The sequence below is a fragment of the Haliotis cracherodii genome, unplaced genomic scaffold (genome assembly GCF_022045235.1).
Source record: "Haliotis cracherodii isolate W230 unplaced genomic scaffold, xgHalCrac1.p SCAF_19, whole genome shotgun sequence".
Taxonomy (NCBI): Eukaryota; Metazoa; Mollusca; class Gastropoda; order Lepetellida; family Haliotidae; genus Haliotis; species Haliotis cracherodii.
Window position 1 is genome coordinate 2,980,023 of NW_027266274.1, and position 22,701 is coordinate 3,002,723.

Genomic DNA, 22,701 nt, shown 5'->3' on the forward strand with positions numbered 1-22,701 from the left:
ATGGTCAGAGGAGAGCTTCACATTGAGGTGGGAGACAGAGTCGAGGTCGCCGAGGTAGACATCACAGACAGTACGGAAATAGAGCGAACTACATTCAAGAACATGATTCACAGGAGGATTCTGAGGGATTAGTGGATGTGAGTGAAGCATATGAAATGTTCATGGTTTCTGGTTCAGTGAACAAACCAGTTTATGTACCAGTACAAGTCAACGGTCAGGAGTTGAAGATGGAATTTGACACTGGGGCTGCGGTATCCATTGTGAGTGAAAAGACTTTGTCACATCTTCAACAGGGTGTAGAGAACTTGACTGTGACACCTACGACTAAATCATACCTTGGATACACCGGAAATAAGCTTGATCTTGCGGGACAGGTGATGGAGGTTGATTTTCAAGGAGTGACTGCGAGTCTGCCCCTATTAGTCGCCTGAGGGAACAGTGCTAGTCTGTTTGGACGTAACTGGATTGATGTGTTTGATGTTGATTGGAATATAATCAAACATGTAACTGCTAAGGATTCGCAAAGCAGTTTGAGAACTGTGTTGGATAAGCATCCTGAAGTGTTCAAGGATGGTTTGGGTACGTTCAAAGGAACGAAAGCAAAGATATATGTTGACAAGAATGCCCAGCCGATCTTCCATAAAGCAAGACCAGTCCCATATGCATTGAAGCAGAAGATTGAACAGGAGCTTGATCGCCTACAGAGTAATGGTACAATAGAAGCTGTAGAGTTTTCTGAATGGGAAGCACCATTAGTACCTGTGGTGAAGTCCGACTCGAGTATTAGAGTCTGTGGTGACTATAAAGTGACAGTGAACAAAGTGTCCAAGTTGGATAAATACCCAATTCCAAAGACAGATGACCTGTTCGCAACATTAGGAGGAGAAATGTTCTATTCTAAGTTGGACCTAAGTCAAGCTTACCAGCAGGTCTTGTTGGACAAACATTCCAAGCAGTACATCACAATAAATACACATAAATGACTCTTTCGGTATAACCGTCTGCCATTTGGGGTGTCGTCAGCTCCAGGTATATTTCAGCGCATCATGGAGAATACCCTACAAGGTCTTGAACAAGTTCTGGTCAGGATTGATGATATTCTGATTGGTGGCCGTTCGAGGCATGAACACTTGACACTCTTAGATGAAGTTCTGAGGAGACTAGCAGCAGCAGGTATGAGAGTTCGTAAGGACAAGTGCAGCTTCATGGCAACAGAAGTTGGGTATCTGGGATGCCGTCTGGATAGAGAGGGCACCCATCCAGTCGCTGAATAGGTCAAGACCATCAAGGAAGCGTCACCTCCGCGGAATGTGACAGAACTGAAAAGCTACTTGGGTATGCTGCACTATTATGGAAGGTTCATACCAAACCTTTCCACTGCTCTGGCACCGTTACACAAACTGTTACAGAAAGAAGTACCATGGAAGCGGACCAGCCGACAACAGTCAGCTTATGAGAAATCCAAGTCACTGATAAGTTTTCTGATAAAGTTCTCGTTCATTATGATGCGAAGAAGGAACTGATTCTCTGTTATGCATCGCCCTACGGAGTTGGTGCGGTGCTGTCTCATCATATTGAAGAGGGAGGCGATCGTCCCATTGGATATTCATCATGCTCCCTAAACTCCGCGGAAAACTATTCACAACTGGAAAAGGAAGGCTTAGCAATGCTGTTTGGTGTGAAGAAATTTCATCAGTACCTGGCAGGAAATCATTTCACTATAGAGACTGATTACAAACCGTTGTTGGGATTATTTGCTGAGACCAAAGCAATACCAATGATGGCATCAGCACGGATTCAGAGGTGGGCACTAACATTGTCTGCTTATGAGTATGAACTTGTCTACAGACCAGGATCACAGATCGCCAATGCGTATTGTCTGAACCGACTTCTGCGAAAGAAGAACCAAGTATTCAAGAAACACCTGTACCTCCAGAATATATCATGCTTCTGGAACTGTTGGATACTACACCTGTGACATCCAAACATATTCGATCATGGACGCGCCAGGATCCTGTGTTGTGAACAGTGTTGAGATATGTGCAGTGTGGATGGCCTAATTTCTGTGAAAACCCAGAAATGAAGGCATACTACTGTCGCCGTGATGAGCTGACAGTACAGGATGGCTGTGTGTTGTGGGGTAACCGTGTAGTGAATCCCCCGCCAGGTCGGGATAGGATTATTCGTGAACTTCATGAGGCACATCCAGGAATCAGTAGGATGAAGGCACTTGCACGTAGCTATGTGTGTCGGCCTAGCATGGATTCAATTCTGGAGTCAACAGTGAAAAAGTGTGAGGTGTATCAGCAAATGCAGCAGATACCAGCTAAGGCACCCCTACACCTGTAGGAGTGGCCTGAGCGACCATGGTCTCTTGTGCATATTGATTTTGCCGGACCATTCCTTGGTCAAATGTTCTTGGTGATTGTGGATGCATATAGTAAATGGATAGATGTTGTTGTTGTGCGCTCAGCTACAGTGGCAGTTCTTCGTAGAGTGTTCACAACCCATGGATTACCCGAGATGTTAGTGAGTGACAATGGTACCTGTTTCACTAGTGAGGAACTCAAAGCATTCATCAGTCTTGTACGCGAGACAGGTGCGGTCCGCAGTGCTCAGTGAAGCACTTGATACTAATTAATTCAATCACCGTTGCTGTGCTGTCACCCGCGACCTCCACGAAAGTAATTAAAGCGCTATGTAAAATCATCCACTGCCGAGAGGGACCACAACAATCCACCCAAGGTCGTGACTGGCGGGTCGCGTGTGCATCGGGGCATCCGCCTTCCTATATTTACATACCCTATTTTCGAACAGTTAAAACATGTCAACATGTCATTTTGGACTGGATACACTTGAAAGTGTACACGTCGAAGCTGTTCATGGATAAGAATGGTATTCACCATGTGCAGACAGCTCCATATCACCTATCGTCCAACGGTCTCGCTGAAAGATCAGTGAGGACATTCAAGGAGGGGATGAAGAAGGTACAAGGTCTGGATATTCAGACTCGTCTCGACAGATTCTTGTTCCGATATACCGGTACATGATATAGAACAACACCCCAGACAACTACTGGACAAACACCAGCTGAACCGCTGATGAACTGTAGACTACGAACACATCTAGACTTGACTCATCCTTCTGTACAGCAGACAGTAAAGAAGAGTCAATGGAGACAGAAGATTCAATATGACCTTCATGTGAAGGACAGAAGTATGAAGGAACATGACACTGTGTATGTTAAGAACTTTGGAAATGGACTGAACAGGACAGGTCCAGTATCGTTTGAGGTAGAACTGTCTGATGGTCGAAATGTGAGGCGCCATCAGGATCATGTGCGTACTCAAGAAACCCAACTACCCGGAGGCAATACTGACTCTCATGCAGATCAACAGGTAGAATCTGCTCTACCAGAGACGCTCGATGTCGAGATACGTCTTATCAATGACTATCCAGAGAAGGATCACGTGTCAGAGACGATACACGATCCTGCTTCAGAGATTGTACTGTCAACAGAAGATTGAAATGTTAAATCTCCCATTCTGAGTAGATCTTCTGAGAGGACTCGACGTGAACCAAGACATCTTGAGGACTTTGTTATGAAGTAATTGGTTAATGAGATTGATGTGAACTCATATGTTATTTTGGGTTAAGGTAAAGTTTACTTGAACAGTAGAAGTTGACATATTTCCCTTATGGCAGATACCTACTAAATCTAGAGATTGATTTTTGTAGATAGCTTTCTTGTGTACAAATGTTGAGAAGCACCTTGGCACTTTTAATGTAGATATGTTTGGTTTAGTACTGTTTCCATCCAAAGAGGGAGGAAATTGTTATAACCTATCCCTGACTAGAGACAATACCAGCTCTAGGCGTTGGGGAGAGACTTTTATTTCGCCAGCCACATGGCCAGTCCATATGTCATGGCCAAGTGACAGCACGTGCGGACTACCTTCACAGGCACGTGAGGTATTCATACACATTACTCTTACAGTACATAGTTCTAGGGTACATCAGGTAACATAATACTTATCAAGATATTACATTGTTCTCCTAGGGGTCTCCAAGTGGTGTTATTTTAATCACAGATTGGTTTTCCAAGGCGGCGATCGGTTTCATCTACTCGTCGACGTGTGTGGCAACCAATCGGTTATTGATCAGTAATGATACGGGGATCGACCAGCGCTTCATCGGTGACAGCTTGCAAAGAAATTATTTGATTAAGAAAAACACCTTTCTTATATAAATCATGTTTTGATCGGTGATCAATCAACAACTAGTCACCGACCAGTCCCCGTTCAGTTGCACAAGTGACCGATCGGTCTCAACTAGTTGCCGATCAATCACTGAGTTGCAAAACGTATCACTGACTGATCGGCGGTCATACCCTAATTCCAAAAATGGGCAGAAGTAGTTGCACCGGTTTCAGCGATCGCCGGATCAGTTGCCAAGAAGTTGCATCTCGTTCCCATTGTTTGTGTTATTGTAGCTAAAGCTACCCCTTTAGTCAGAACCACAAATTCTTCTGTGTCACCTGGAGATTTAACCACGCTGAATTTAACATTTGAAACCTCACGCTGACCGTTCGGTTCCAAATTCAGTTTAGCGAGGATACATCTACTGGTAATCTAGCTCTACATTGAAAACAGTATGTTTATCATGTGTTTATATCCAAATTGGGTACATGATGGTTCAAGTGGTCCCTGTCAGTATGACATGGGCATCCTGCCAACATGGACTGTCAAACTCTTTCCCCCTTCATCTGCCACACAGCGGAGTCGGAAAGCAACTTCTCCCAGGGGTGTTGTATTTAAATGCAAAAATACATGCTGTTGTCAACAAAAATGTAAGACAAATACAAACAAAGAAAATAGAAAACAATACTTTATTAGCCAGTTTGATGTCCACTAAGTGATCTGGTAGCCTTAACTTAGTGAGCAACATGGCTGTTCCCTGTGTTACACAGTGACATACAGCACTAATAGAATAAACATATTACTAACTATCAAGTGATGTCACTATGGCAAGCAAGACAATGCAAAGGCATTAACAATGGTGTAGCACACGGAGGTATTCTAACCAGGCCGTCATGTCGACCAATGTAACCTACATCTGGTGATGGATATGTACACCTGACTTCAGCCTACAGTATCACCCCAATTTCATATATCTGTTAGTGAACATTTTGCATATGGAAAGAACATTATTTCATAGAGCCATGTTGATAAAGCTGAAAGTTTCTCTATGTTCCAAACAGTGGTGTCATTGAATTTGATCAGAAAATTCTGAATGTACTTTGAAGAAGCCAGGCAAGGAGGTTGAACATATCACTTTGTCCTATTGATACCACATTCACTGATGTATCTGTGAGTAAGAATGACTAAAGTACTCACGGAAATGAAAAAAAACTGTTTTTTCTACCTCAGATCTTAAATTATTGCAGTTAATATACGAAATATGTAAATATTCAAACAACTAAATTAGTACTAATTGGGCCGTGGCACAAATACAGCGTATCAAATGTTTTTATGCCTTTTTACACGTAAAAGTGTGTAAAAATGTGAATAAAACAGTTTATTGTGAAACAGGGCATAACCAGGTGTAAGTAGATCGAGGTGACCTATGACACCTTGACGACAGGTGAGAACAGGTGCGTAATGCCTATAGTCTGTTTCTGCTATGTCAATTTGGACTTTGTTTTATTTTTGAATGTTGAAAGTGCCGACAAATTACCTACTGTAAAGTACATTTGGTATTGTTCACTGAGATCAAACTAGCAAATCTAGACTAGTACTTATCGAGTTGTTTTGTTATTTCGTATTTACAGCTACGTAACACTTTGTGTCGATTTTTAAATTGAGAAAAACAGGGTTTTTTTCATTTCCGTGAGTACTTTAGTTTTCAGTGGATCTCGTTATGTTACATTCCTGCACATTTTGATTTGAACCTTTGAAGGACTCATTTTCAAATTATTTGATACACAATGTTGCTATATTTAGAACAATCAGAAGATGAACGCTGGCTCCATCTATAACAATGTGCACAGCAATCTTCCCATTAGGTGCCGATTTACTATTTATTCATACATTCACATTAAATATGTAAAACTATTTCATGTATAATATTGCATAACACAAAGGTAAGGATATGAACAAATGATTTTGAACTGGGGCTATGTCATGCTTTTGCTTTGTATACATCTATTTGGAATGAAAATAAAATTCTCCAGTTCTTTAACTTCATTACACTTGTGAAAAACATCTTCCCATTTACTGTGTTCTTGTAAAACTTGAATCTGATAGTCACCAAACAGTTTGTTACCTTTTATGTGTGCTTTAAATGTATGTTCCTCTCTTTTCTTACAATGTTAAAGTTTGGCATTTTTATTGTCCTGAAACTTGAGGAAATCGGTTTTAATACCATATTTCTTTCTTAATTCATCAAAATTACAGATCTTTCTTTCAAAATATCATTAATAAAATGTAATCTTACACCTACATTATACCAACCTGATACAACATTACCTTCATACTATAAAGATTGCCCCGATTATGTTTCTAGGTTTGTCAGCACCATACCCGTGCTCGTGGGTTTCACCGAAGTGGTAAACGTCTGAGACCTGCATCACTTCGGGCTTTCGTCCCACATTAAGCTGACACGCCGCGATATAACTGGAATACTGTTAAAAGCGGCGTTAAACCCAACTCACTCACTCACTCACTATAAAGATTGTGAAATTATCTCATCTTCTTGCCTTCAAATAATGTTTTTTCAAGTATATCCACCAGTCTCAGTGCATCTGCCCAAAAAGCATTTGAAACAGTCAGAATAATAATAATATTATTAACCATATTTCTATTAAAATCTAAAAAGCATTTTATGTTTCTGTGTTTATGGGAGTTTAATCAGCTCTAGCCTTAAGGGGTTCATTCGTTTTGCCTAAATTGCATTTAGATGTAAGGGAGATAACTCAACAAAGGGATGCATAGAACATAACTCCTACTGGTATGTTCTATTTTGTCACTAACAGGTGCTAGCTAGTGCCATGGACTTCTGCTAGGTCAACATGTTTCACCTGCCTTCCCAGCACAGTGAGAAGAGATAGTCATGCTTTTACCTGCGGTTATGTAAGTAATGGTCTCATTTTCTAATTAAAATATTTTAATGAAGTAAGACAAGTTCTATGGATGAACAACTTCTTTATTACGATGTGACGTTTCGGTGTAGATCCTAACACCTTTATCAAGCAAGTTATTAGTGCTAATCAACTGCAATATGAATTTCCCTTGGGATAATAAAGTCTTATCTTATCTTATATTTCATTCTTCTTGTCATGTTTAGTGAATAGTTAATGACTATAGTCTATAATGTGTATGTCTTCCGTACAGTTATGCAATGGCAGTCATTTGTATGAGTTTTCAAGTTTTACACAATCAGGAGGGTTCGTGAAGTTCCAGTCTCCATCAAATTATTTTCTTTTGCTCTGAATAGTTAGTACATGGCACTGTTGAAATGGCTTGAATACATCATGTAACAGTTTATGTATCACAAGCATACCCTTGTCTATTTTAGAGAAATATACTGTCAAAACTTGTAGCAAAGATGAACCAACTTTCTGAGGGAACCACCACACCCTTCTCTCTATTTAAACAACTTTTCAAAGACATTTGCTCGACTACAAGATTCATTGAATATATAGATACACCCCTAGATGATTCTATTTTTAAGTATCATAAAATGATTTATTAATATCCCAAATTGTAATTTCATAGATATCATAAAATGATATCACAAATTTGATTAATAGGTTGCAAACAAGGATTAGGGGGAATATAAGTTATTATCAAAATGACATATTAAGCTTAATTGAACAGCATAAGATCTTTAAAGCTTTTTCAAATAATTTGCTACTCCAAATAAATAAATCCAACAATTTATGTGTGATTAGTGTGGCAAACAATATTGTTGACATGTAAATAGATTATTTACTGCGGTATGTCTTTAATGGAACCAAGAAGTGAATTATTGATATGACTTTTTGATATAAAAAATACACTAAATTTAATTCAAACATAACACACACAAAAATCAAATTTGTGATATCACCAAGTCATTTTAAATATTAATAACTTGAGAGTAAATATACATAAGCTTTAATTGATATTTCAAAATTGAGTTTGTGAAATAAATCGTAAAACGACACTTCACATCTTCCTACCCTTTCCATATGCTTCTATTCACAAATAGATATGACATATACCAGTGCTTGTGAGGTGAAATAGGTTGTATAGATTATCTCCCAATGTTTTTTTCTAAATAAATAAACAAATCCCATTACTCCCTAGGGAATAAATATTTTACTACGGCAACTATTTGAAAATATGACAAACAAAATCATCAGCCTTGCAGGTGGACACAGTGAAACCTTGACAGACTCCATCTGTTCGGAGACCCAGCCTGCTGGATGCCAACATGCCCAGGACATCCAGCCCTGATTATGTGGACCTGGTCATGGAGTATAGGAACAGTTCAGGCAGTCACAAGTACACCTTATCACACCTATCACGCACCACATGCATACCAACAGTTACACATGTGCAGCAGGTCACCACACCCACAGACATGTGGAACACGAGGTCACCACACCCACAAAGATGTGGAACACAAGGTCACCACACCAGACCCACATATATGTGGAACACGAGGTCACCACTCCCACAGATATGTGGAACACGAGGTCACCACACCCACAGATATGTGGAACACGAGGTCACCACTCCCACAGATATGTGGAACACGAGGTCACCACTCCCACATATATGTGGAACACGATATGTGCACGTTTACATTCTGTTCATATACACTTCAGATTGGCAATCTTTGCTATATAGCCAATCAAATCCCTCTTCATCCTCAATTTACATACACATTACTTCCCATAAGAAATAACACTTGGTTTTTACTCTTGAGGCTAAAAGAAGAAAGCCAAATATAGTCAGGTTTCCAAGGGCAACAGAACAAAATCACAGTCTGCATGTGATGTCTTGATAGTTTTGACCACAAATATAGACATGACAGAAATTATACAATCATATAGCATTATAAAATGGTGAAATCGGACAGTGTGGCTGTGGCGTTCAAAGCTGACAAAATGGTTTGCAAGCAGACAAGTTAGAGGTACAACCTAGAAACACCCCTCAAAGTCATCATGAAAAAGGACCGTGTCAGACGTCCTTGGATTTTAAGCATACAAAGAAAACAATCAAGCCAGATGGTAATCATTGCAAGGTGATTATGATCATTTGTCATCATTTGTCATTATGTGCTTCTGTCCCACGACACAGTGACAGCAAAGTATAATATCATATGACATGTCTATGAGGAGTGGACTAACACTGAGATCTTATCTACCCATTAACATCCGGGGTAGAATAGGTCTTCAGCAACCCATGCTTGCTGTAAAAGGCGACTTTGCTTTATCCCAATTGGGTGGATCGATGCTCATGATGTCAAACACTGTATTGTCTGGTCCAGACTTGATTATTTACAGACCACCGTCATATAGCTGGAATATTGCTGAGTGTGGCGTTAAACAACAAACAAACAAACAAACTGTGATCTTATCTGCTGTGTAGTCAGTTGTTAACAGCGACTTGCATGAGGTGCAGTGGAGGAAAAACAAGCCAGTTAAACACTCTGTGAGTGAGGCCCAGTGACCAGGCTGGTGGGCTGTATCACTGTATATCCTGGTCTGCTTCCTGGGTCTCCTCCAAGGCAGATCTTGTTGGCAGCAGTTTCATGGCAATACCAAAACTGATGACCAAGAACCTAACCAAGAGACACACCAAACATAAAACACTAGAAAGGAAACATACATAAATAACATATCCAAGCATGGCAGACATATAAATACATGATTGTAGTCACAAAATGACCAGCCTCACATTAGGATTCAAACCTGTATTCACTCACGGAACCCGTGGGAAGTGTTTAACCACTGGCCCCTTCAGTCACAGACAGTGTTTGAAATAAATACATTGCCAGGTTGCCATCAGGACAAACAGACCATAGGAGATGCAGGCTTGGACTATACTCTGCAGGTCCTCATTTAAAAAACAGCAGCTTATTGTAAATACAATTGCAGCTGACTACAGCTTATAGATCACCACATAAATTTACTGCAGGCTATAATGACCCATTCAAATTTGAAACTATGTGCCCTGAGACAAGATCTACCTGTCATGGGCCTACGGGCAGGGGCTTATTTCAAACACTGCTCACAGAACCTGTAGGAAATTTTCTACCACAGTGCCAGGACACATCCACTTCTAAACATACTAAATGCAATAGTCTGTTTCATGTCAGCGCAATAAAAACTATCAATATTATTTGACTACATGCAGTTTACATAAAATACAGGAATACCCACATCATAATTGAATAATGACACTCCCACAAACTGTGTCTTGTCGTGTTGGACAAATATATACATCATTATTGGAAAAAATATGTACTTAACCATTTTGTCAGAGTACAAGACAATGTGTCAGTGTACAAGGTAATGTGTGTACAAGACAATGTGTCACTGTACAAGACAATGTGTCAGTGTACAAGGTAATGTGTGTACAAGACAATGTGTTACTGTACAAGACAATGTGTTACTGTACAAGACAATGTGTCAGTGTACAAGGTAATGTGTGTACAAGACAATGTGTCAGTGTACAAGGTAATGTGTGTACAAGACAATGTGTCAGTGTACAAGGTAATGTGTGTACAAGACAACATGTCAGTGTACATGACAATGTGTTACTGTACAAGACAATGTGTCAGTGTACAAGACAATGTGTCACTATACAAGACAATGTGTCACTGTACAAGACAATGTGTCAGTGTACAAGACAATGTGTCAGTGTACAAGACAACATGTCAGTGTACAAGACAATGTGTCAGTGTACAAGACAATGTGTCACTATACAAGACAATGTGTCACTGTACAAGACAACATGTCAGTGTACAAGACAATGTGTCACTGTACAAGACAATGTGTCAGTGTACAAGACAACGTGTCGGTGTAGAACACAATGTGTCCCTATACACAAGACAATGTGTTAGTGCACAAGACAATGTGTTACTGTACAAGACAATGTGTCACTGTACAAGACAATGTGTCAGTGTACAAGACAATGTGTTAGTGCACAAGACAATGTGTTACTGTACAAGACAATGTGTCACTGTACAAGACAATGTGTCACTGTACAACATGGTAACTGAAAAAATATTGATTGAATGTATAAACACAACACGTAATGATTGAATATTGTCAAAAACCGGATTTGGGCATATGGACGTGAAACATAATTTTGTCCAAATTTAGACAAATGGCAACATAGCACCTTGCTTCCTAGAATTGTTGCAGAATAATGACATTGGTGAAGCAACACTGTTTGGACATTTTGATCCAGTGATGCCTATGACAGCAGTCCTGAGAGTTGTCCCTAACTTGTAAGCATTAGCTTAAGGAGCATGTTTCAAGTTGAGTCCAGTCCTGATGAATCATAACACATCCATATTCTGGCAAAGCAGGTATGTACATGTGTAAACATAATGCCATCAACTGACTACAATTCCACATTGATACCTGAATTGATGAAACTTAGATCTTCAAAAACTAAGTCTTTTATGACAGATGGACTGATGGCAGATGAGGAATAACATACCACAACATATGCTGACAGGAACCTTCAGTTCAGGTGAGCTACAAATTATGGCTTCATTGGATTTCAAATAATACTATGTGAATACAGGATGAGACAGTCGGTCTTACAAATATGTAGTACCTGGTAAATATCTGTCACAAAGTTTGTTTGTTGTATTGTGCTTGGCTTTGAATCACACACTCTCTTTCCACATGACCGAACAGGTTAAGCACATCTGAAGGCCACATGGAAAGGCAGTGTTGCTAATTTCCCCAGTATACAACAGGAATATGTTCAGCCCAATACTGGACTCAGCTGCCACAAAATGTAAAGAATCCAATCTTTGAATTCGAACCACAGCCCTTCAAATCAGAGATCAATACCATAAGACCACATGTACAAACAGGTTACCTCCATCAACAAGCTGACGATGTCACACAAGTATTCTAAACTAATATAAGTCTTTTTGGTCAAGACTGAAATTCATTTGATTAAGAAAGATTGACTCTAAGATTAGATTGAATGTTCAGAATCTTATTGTTCTTCAAAGACAACTGCTTGTGTTAACCCGGAGACTTACTTATACACTCCTCAGTCCAACTAGAAACACCTACCAGCAGTCCATGCAACAAGATATGAACCTCTCCCAATCAACCAGCTTCCTCCCCAAAGGCACACATTCACTCCAGTAACATGCTCATACAGGTTCTCATGACATCAGTACTACAATAACATGCAGCATGTATTCTTCATCAGTGTAAGACACCCGTTAACTAGCACCTGAGTTATATCTCTAACTATTCTATTGGTATTGTTGGCGACTATCAAATCATATAAGGCTAATTTCACTTCCATATATAGCCAGTATAACCATGATGCCGAACCCTGATATCAAGCCTAGATTCTGGAGGAAGAATATCTGTCCAGTGCCGTATCTGCGACTGCCTTCCCCTTCCGACGCACTGTTCATCTCCGGCATCTGCGACACAAACACACACTCACAGCATCATGCAAAAACACACTTGGAATCCAAGTAAGAAGATAATAGACCAAGTGACTACACACCTATGATCATATCACAAGGGTGGACAGACTATGACCTGATGTCTCTGTATGATGAAGATTTAGCAAGAAACAAGGCAAACAAATTACAGACAATAAATTATCTTGTTCTTTTGAGAGCTGTATGAATTACATTCTTCATTAACTGTGTCAACAGCCTCATGTACTAATGTAGCGCTTTGAGAATGCTTTAGGGCATGGATTTGGAGAAATATGCACATTATCATCATCATCATCATCATCATTATTATCATTATTTATATTTTTATTATTATCATCAAGTACAGCTATCAGTGAGCAAGCTGTGGTAGACTGAATTACCATGTCTGCCAGTGATATGTAGAGGAACATCCCCCCTGCCACAGCAAACACCCAGTCATGACTGGAGGAGTTCTCCCCGAGCACGATGCCGATCACCAGCCCCATGTAGCACATGCAGGCAGACAGGAAGTTGTACATCAGGGCCTTCTTCACAGTCATGCCACAGTTGAGCAGGATGGCGAAGTCACCTACAACAATGTCATGGAGGGCAATCAGTTAGAGGAACTTCGGAATAATACCCTATATTAATGTTTTCTAGGTTGCATGATTAGAAAACACATTCCCAATGTCACTTTCATGATCTGGTTGGATGAAAGGTCGTTCTGAAGTGACCCGTAATGGGATGTCCTCAGATCTTTGTTTAGCGATAGAGAGAACTGAGATCTGATTATAATGAGATTGGTGAAGAGCGCATGCTACATCAGTACTTGTAAGCAGTGTGTCGAGTGCATGCTACATCAGTACTTGTAAGCAGTGTGTCGAGTGCATGCTACTTCAGTACTTGTAAGCAGTGTGTCAAGTGCATGCTACTTCAGTACTTGTAAGCAGTGTGTCAAGTGCATGCTACATCAGTACTTGTAAGCAGTGTGTCAAGTGCATGCTACATCAGTACTTGTAAGCAGTGTGTCGAGTGCATGCTACACCAGTACTTGTAAGCAGTGTGTCGAGTGCATGCTACTTCAGTACTTGTAAGTAGTGTGTCAAGTGCATGCTACACCAGTACTTGTAAGCAGTGTGTCAAGTGCATGCTACACCAGTACTTGTAAGCAGTGTGTCGAGTGCATGCTACACCAGTACTTGTAAGCAGTGTGTCAAGTGCATGCTACACCAGTACTTGTAAGCAGTGTGTCAAGTGCATGCTACATCAGGACTTGTAAGCAGTGTGTCGAGTGCATGCTACATCAGTACTTGTAAGCAGTGTGTCAAGTGCATGCTACATCAGTACTTGTAAGCAGTGTGTCGAGTGCATGCTACATCAGTACTTGTAAGCAGTGTGTCAAGTGCATGCTACATCAGTACTTGTAAGCAGTGTGTCGAGTGCATGCTACATCAGTACTTGTAAGCAGTGTGTCGAGTGCATGCTACACTAGTAGTTGTAAGCAGTGTGTCGAGTGCATGCTACACCAGTAGTTGTAAGCAGTGTGTCAAGTGCATGCTTCATCAGTACTTGTAAGCAATGTGTCAAGTGCATGCTTCATCAGTACTTGTAAGCAGTGTGTCGAGTGCATGCTACACCAGTAGTTGTAAGCAATGTGTCGAGTGCATGCTACACCAGTACTTGTAAGCAGTGTGTCGAGTGCATGCTACACCAGTAGTTGTAAGCAATGTGTCGAGTGCATGCTACACCAGTAGTTGTAAGCAGTGTGTCGAGTGCATGCTACACCAGTAGTTGTAAGCAGTGTGTCAAGTGCATGCTACATCAGTAGTTGTAAGCAATGTGTCGAGTGCATGCTACACCAGTACTTGTAAGCAGTGTGTCGAGTGCATGCTACACCAGTACTTGTAAGCAGTGTGTCAAGTGCATGCTACATCAGTACTTGTAAGCAGTGTGTCAAGTGCATGCTTCATCAGTACTTGTAAGCAGTGTGTCGAGTGCATGCTACACCAGTAGTTGTAAGCAGTGTGTCGAGTGCATGCTACATCAGTACTTGTAAGCAGTGTGTCAAGTGCATGCTACATCAGGACTTGTACGGAAGGTGTCAAGTGCATGCTACATCAGGACTTGTAAGCAGTGTGTCGAGTGCATGCTTCATCAGGACTTGTACGGAAGGTGTCAAGTGCATGCTACATCAGGACTTGTAAGCAGTATATCGAGTCCATGCTACACCAGTACTTGTAAGCAGTGTGTCGAGTGCATGCTTCATCAGGACTTGTACGGAAGGTGTCAAGTGCATGCTACACCAGGACTTGTAAGGAAGGTGTCGAGTGCATGCTTCATCAGGACTTTTAAGGAAGGTGTCGAGTGCATGTACATCAGTACTTGTAGGCAATGTGTCAAGTGCATGCTACATCAGGACTTGTAAGGAAGGTGTCGAGTGCATGCTTCATCAGGACTTTTAAGGAAGGTGTCGAGTGCATGTACATCAGTACTTGTAAGCAGTGTGTCAAGTGCATGCTACACCAGGACTTGTAAGGAAGGTGTCGAGTGCATGTACATCAGTACTTGTAGGCAATGTGTCGAGTACATGCTACACTGACCAAGTTCGTGGGGCAGCTCCTCACACATGACAGCTAGCGACACACTGATGCCAGAGAGCGTGTTCTGGGTGAAGGCGGTTCCGATAGACAGGCCGTCAATGAAGTTGTGAAGTCCATCTCCAAATATAATCATCCAGGCCAGGGGTTTGACAGTGTGATGACTGTGACCATGTGACTTCATTGGCATAGATTCTTCATATTTCTGGGGACAAAAGACAATCTGTTTAGTATACAATTTACATTGAATGATTTTGATCCAAAGCAAAATATATCTTTCTAATCAGTGGCCAAGGTAAGTGAGGAGCCTCATTTTCAAGCTAACTTCCACAACTTCCTAACAGTTAAGTCACAATGTCCACTACATATTCTGCAAGTTGGTCATCATAGTCCAGGACAGAGGATGCACAGCATTCATCTTAACTAGGGCTGCAACGATACAGGAAGGCCAGGATACGATACGTATCTCGATATTCTGGTCATGATACGATACGTATCTCGATACGCAACTTTATGGAAAAAAACATGAACAGAAAACATTACTCAAGCTTTTATTTGGTTCAAACAATGGATTTCAAACACCAGATATGATCAATGTTCAATCACAGCCTGAATGGTTCAGCTTGAGGTTTTTTTTGAGAAATATCAAAACGTCAACATTGTCAGGGGACAGTGATGCCCTCTGCCCACTGACAATGTCTCCTGCAGTGGAGAATACTCTCTCACTGGGAACAGAGGTGGCTGGGACTCCAAGATAATGTCTGACCAAAAGAGCCAAGTTGGGGAATCGACATTCATTGCCCTTCCACCATTCCAGGGGATTTGCAGTTAATGGAATACAGTCTTCGGTTTTATATCGTTGTATCTCATTTTCCACACAAGCTGATAGTGGTCTTGACGCCTGAACATGTGTGATAAACACCTCTCCAAAAATTTCCTGCATGGCACTTTTGATTTTCTTTTTACACAGTTCGTCAGGTTCGTGAGACTCTGGCCCACTCTCAGATTACCCCTCCCTGTCAGTGTCAGACACAGATGGTAATGCTGGTAGTGGTGGGCTTTCAGGCTCAGCATGAACAGCTTCATCAGGTTCCACTTTCACTCTGACTTCAGTCTGAAACAAGTTTTCAGAATTTAGATATACAAAATCTTCTATACTAAATGTCAGTTTTAAATTTTTTGTTTCTGAAGAAAATAGTCAAAGACAATATCAATGTTGTTTTTCTTCTAAAGAAGTGTTTTGAAGGAAATTGTAATCTAAGCATGTATGCCTGTTTCATTTCCTAGGCTATATCTAAGCTCTCAAACATTTAGTTTACTGCACTAATATTGAGATTTTCAGACAAAACATTTAATAAACAAATAAATACCTTCAACTTTGATGCACATGCCACTGCTTTCACTGTCAGTCCAGTAAAAACCTGAAGTCATCCAGTTTCATCATGGTAAGGCAGGGACCTGAACCTGGGATCTAGGGCTGTAGCCTCCTGCAGGAACTGGTTGACATCAGGATCAGTGTATCTGTCCTTTAAGTCCTTTGTAATAGCAGCTTTCACACTTTTGATGAGAACTGAATCAGATTCCACAACAGCCATAGCTTTTAAAATCAGTTCCTTGAGTGGAAGAATCAGTGACACTGTTGGTGTCTTCTCACTGCACATGATAGTTGTGATTGTTTTCAATGGCTTCAGGACACGTGTAGCATCCTCCACACATCCCACATCCTCATCCGACAGTGTGACAAGTGAATCAACATTTTTTCTGACATCTTTGACTGTTAGTGTAGCAAATATTGCGGCTTGTTGCTCCAGATAGCATTCCAACATGTCATAGCTTGAATTCCATCTTGTGGAAACATCTTGTATGAGTGTGTGACAGGGAAGTTCAAGAAGCAACTGTTTGGTTCTGAGGACAGATGCAGCATGAGAGCTTCTGTGAAAGAAGGACACGACTCCTCTAACTCTCCCCAAAATCCTGGCCATCTGACTGACTTGCATTGCCCTTTAACTTGCTAGGTTTATAGTGTGTGTAAAACACCTAATGTGTGGGTTGAGACTTGGTGACTGCTTGACAGCACTAACAATGTTGCTTGCATTGTCAGTTGATATAGCAATATTTCCAAACCTGTCAATCTTCCATTCTGTTAAAGCAGATGTCAGAACGTTTGCTAGGTTAGTTCCAGTGTGGCTCTCGTGAAGGGGCCATGTTTGCAACACAGGATTTTCCATTTGCCATTCTTCGCTAACAAAATGTGCAGTTATTGTTACATAGCTCTCGGTCGCACGTGACGTCCATCCATCAGTTGTGATAGCAACAGACGAAGCACTTTCAATTCGTTTCAAAACCTCACGTTTCGTGTTCTCGTACAGTTTAGGCATAACAGTATTTGTAAAATGTGTACGGGAAGGAATCTGATACCTTGTCTCGAGTGTGTTGACAAGACGCCTAAATCCCACATTCTCCACAACGGAATACGGTCGCATATCCAAAGCAATGAAAACACCAATGCTATTTGTGATCGGCCCAGCGCGGGACGATGCAGCCGGTAATTTTGATTTAATTACATCATGGAGATTAGGTTGACTGCCTGGCAAGGGTTTGGTGAAATCAACAACACGTGACTGCGTACCTTGAATAGAAGACGGAACCTTGCTACCGCCAATATCTATGTCCGAGTGATGGCGACGAAGATGAGTGGACATGTTTGTGGTACTACTTGTGTATTTCACACGAGTGAAGCAATGGCGACAGGCCGTTTCTTCCTTATTGACAGTTTGCATTCCATCCCGATATAATACGGGAAATCCCAAATGGTCCCACACAGCTGACTTAAATGAACTGGGGGGCTTTTCCAACTCTCATCTCTCGCTAATAAACTTGGCTGCTGCCATGTTTTCAAGTCGTTTGAAGCACGTGCCGGTCATCGTGACACGCACTAAACCTTCTGGTTGGCTGTTCAATGAATGTCAATCAATGAAACAATAGGATACATTCAGTTATGTAATACGACCTGTTTGATTGGTTAATACATTCAGCGAGCACACAGAGCAGTCAATCGCAAGGTAACGTAAACCCGTAAGAGACAACACAACATGTTCTGCCTACCTTACACGATCAGAGTTTGAAAAAATATTAGAATATTAGTTGTTTATGTTTCATAGTGTAGGGGGAGTGGAGGGTTACATCGTATCAGAATTTATTAACAAGGTAAGTGCGTTTTGGGAGCAATGAGTTACGAGGGAAGCAAGGGAACTCTACTTAAGATTTGCGTTCCGTATCGTGGCGTATCGATATACACCCCCTTGTGTATCGTGTATCGTATCGTGGGTCAAGTATCGCGATGCATCGGAATATCGGTGTATCGTTTCACCCTTAATCTTAACCTTTCAAAATCCTCACGTATTGATTAATGACCTCACTCATTAATTGCATGAAATACTCCTGTTTTGTATCGGTACAATGTACAGCGACTCCTGCATACCTCATCTTCCTGGATGTCCGCCATTTTGTCGTCATGTCCATACGTGGACTCATCACTGCTCTTGTCGAGGAGTTCCTGCTGCGTGCTGCTGGACACAGTGCTGGGCAGGGTGGACGCCTCCTTGTACAGCTGGTCCTGGTTCACAGGAGTGTTCTTCTTCACAGAGCAGATGATGTCCATCAGACCACGCGGAGCATCGTCTTGTCCACTCTCGACACTGGGATTCTTTCTCTTCAAGTTCCGTCGCTTTCAAATACATCAAATCAGTTTACTTGACAGTTCAGATAACAATGTCCAACATACTCCCGGCTGCCACCTACAATGAATCCCAAATACTCCTGGCTGCTACCTACACTGAATCCCACTCACTCCTGGCTGCTACCTACGATGAATCCCACACACTCCTGGCTGCTACCTACAATGAATCCCACACACTCCTGGCTGCTACCTACAATGAATCCCACACACTCCTGGCTGCTACCTACAATGAATCCCACACACTCCTGGCTGCTACCTACACTGAATCCCACATACTCCTGACTGCTACCTACACTGAATCCCACATACTCCTGGCTCCTACCTACAATGAATCCCACACACTCCTGGCTGCTACCTACACTGAATCCCACATACTCCTGGCTGCTACCTACAAAGAATCCCACATACTCCTGGCTGCTACCTACAAAGAATCCCACATACTCCTGACTGCTACCTACAAAGAATCCCACACACTCCTGGCTGCTACCTACAAAGAATCCCACATACTCCAGGCTGCTACCTACAAAGAATCCCACATACTCCTGACTGCTACCTACAAAGAATCCCACATACTCCTGGCTGCTACCTACACTGAATCCCACACACTCCTGGCTGCTACCTACACTGAATCCCACATACTCCTGGCTCCTACCTACAATGAATCCCACACACTCCTGGCTGCTACCTACAAAGAATCCCACATACTCCTGGCTGCTACCTACAATGAATCCCACTCACTCCTGGCTGCTACCTACGATGAATCCCACACACTCCTGGCTGCTACCTACAAAGAATCCCACATACTCCTGACTGCTACCTACACTGAATCCCACATACTCCTGACTGCTACCTACAAAGAATCCCACATACTCCTGACTGCTACCTACAATGAATCCCACACACTCCTGGCTGCTACCTACAATGAATCCCACTCACTCCTGGCTGCTACCTACAATGAATCCCACACACTCCTGGCTGCTACCTACACTGAATCCCACACACTCCTGGCTGCAACCAACACTGAATCCCACACACTCCTGGCTGCTACCTACAATGAATCCCACACACTCCTGGCTGCTACCTACACTGAATCCCACACACTCCTGACTGCTACCTACACTGAATCCCACTCACTCCTGGCTCCTACCTACAATGAATCCCACACACTCCTGGCTGCTACCTACACTGAATCCCACATACTCCTGGCTGCTACCTACAATGAATCCCACTCACTCCTGGCTGCTACCTACGATGAATCCCACACACTCCTGGCTGCTACCTACAAAGAATCCCACATACTCCTGACTGCTACCTACACTGAATCCCACATACTCCTGACTGCTACCTACAAAGAATCCCACATACTCCTGGCTGCTACCTACAAAGAATCCCACATACTCCTGACTGCTACCTACAAAGAATCCCACACACTCCTGGCTGCTACCTACAAAGAATCCCACATACTCCTGGCTGCTACCTACAAAGAATCCCACATACTCCTGGCTGCTACCTACAAAGAATCCCACATACTCCTGACTGCTACCTACAAAGAATCCCACACACTCCTGGCTGCTACCTACAAAGAATCCCACATACTCCTGGCTGCTACCTACAAAGAATCCCACATACTCCTGGCTGCTACCTACAAAGAATCCCACATACTCCTGACTGCTACCTACACTGAATCCCACACACTCCTGACTGCTACCTACACTGAATCCCACATACTCCTGACTGCTAACCAATACGGAATCCCACACACTCCTGACTGCTTATACCTACACTGAATCCTACACACTCCTGACTGCTTATACCTACACTGAATCCCACATACTCCTGGCTGCTTATACCTACACTGAATCCCACATACTCCTGGCTGCTTATACCTACACTGAATCCCACATACTCCTGGCTGCTTATACCTACACTGAATCCCACATACTCCTGGCTGCTAACCAAAACGGAATCCCACACACTCCTGGCTGCAACCAACACGGAATACCACACACTCCAGGCTGCTACCTACAATGAATCTTACATACTCAGTAAACATGTGATTCTGTCTTCCAGTAAACACATAATTCTCTCCATCAATCAGTGTTCACATGATTCTCTCTGTCTCTCAGTAAACACGTGATTCTCTCCATCAATTAGTGTTCACATGACTCTCTATGTCTCACAGTAAACACATGGTTTTCTCCATCAATCAGTGTTCACATGATTCTCTGTGTCACAGTCAACACATGATTCTCTCCATCAATCATTGTACACATGATTCTCTCCATCAATCAATGTACACATGATTCTCTCCATCAATCAATGTACACATGATTCTCTCCGTCTCTCAGTTACCATGTGATTCTCTCCATCAATCAGTGTTCACATGATTCTCTCTGTCTCACAGTAAACATGACTCTCTCTGTCTCTCAGAAAACACATGATTCTCTCCATCAATCAGTGTTCACATGATTGTCTCGGTCTCAGTAAACACGTGATTCTCTAAATCAATCTGTGTTCACATGATCCTTTCTGTCTCTCAGTAAACACATGATACTCTCAAATCAATCAGTGTTCATATGATTCTCTCCATCTTTCAAGAAACACATGATTCTCTCCATCAATCAGTGTGCACATGATTCTCTCCATCAATCAGTGTACACATGATTTTCTCCATCAATCAGTGTACACATGTTTCTCTCCATCAATCAGTGTTCACATGATTCTCTCCATCAATCAGTGTTCACATGATTCTCTCCATCAATCAGTGTACACATGATTTTCTGTCTCACAGTCAACACATGATTCTCTCTGTCTCTCTGTAAACACATGATTCTCTCCATCAATCAGTGTTCACATGATTCTCTCCATCAATCAGTGTTCACATGATTTTCTGTGTCGCAGTCAACACATGATTCTCTCCATCAATCAGTGTTCACATGATTCTCTCTATCTCTCAGTAAACACATGGTTTTCTCCATCAATCAGTGTTCACATGATTCTCTCTGTCTCTAGGTAAACACATGATTTTCTCCATCAATCAGTGTGTACGTGGCTCTCTCTTTCTGTCAGTAAACACATGATTCCATCAATCAGTGTACACATGATTCTCTCTGTCTCACAGTAACCACATGGTTTTCTTCATCAATCAGTGTTCACATGATTCTCTCCATCAATCAGTGTTTACATGGTTCTCTCTTTCTCTCAGTAAACACATGATTCTCTCCATCAATCAGTGCACACATGATTCTCTCCATCAATCAGTGTTCACATGATTCTCTCTATCTCTCAGTAACCACGTGATTCTCTCCATCAATCAGTGAACACATGATTCTCTCTGTCTCACAGTAAACACATGGTTTTCTTCATCAATCAGTGTTCACATGATTCTCTCCATCAATCAGTGTTTACATGGTTCTCTCTTTCTCTCAGTAAACACATGGTTTTCTCCATCAATCAGTGTTCACATGATTCTCTGTCACAGTCAACACATGATTCTCTCCATCAATCAGTGTACACATGATTCTCTCCACCAATCAGTGTACACATTCATGATTCTCTCCATCAATCAGTGTACACATGATTCTCTGTGTCACAGTCAACACATGATTCTCTCCATCAATCAGTGTACACATGATTCTCTCCACCAATCAGTGTTCACATGATCCTCTCTGTCTCACCGTAAAC

General features: G+C 41.8%; 1 protein-coding gene across 1 annotated transcript in view; it reads right to left on the minus strand.

Moving 5' to 3' along the window:
• Window positions 1-11,127: 11,127 nt before the first annotated feature.
• Window positions 11,128-22,701, minus strand: part of LOC139467007 (metal cation symporter ZIP14-like) — a 35,957-nt gene continuing 24,383 nt past the window's right edge. Inside the window, exons 5-8 of the mRNA XM_071248713.1 lie at window positions 18,760-19,005; window positions 15,282-15,483; window positions 13,083-13,270; window positions 11,128-12,678 (exon numbers count right to left, since the gene is read on the minus strand). Of these exons, the coding sequence (XP_071104814.1) occupies window positions 12,529-12,678; window positions 13,083-13,270; window positions 15,282-15,483; window positions 18,760-19,005 (786 nt within the window). The 3' untranslated portion in view covers window positions 11,128-12,528. The remainder of the gene's footprint in view (window positions 12,679-13,082; window positions 13,271-15,281; window positions 15,484-18,759; window positions 19,006-22,701) is intronic.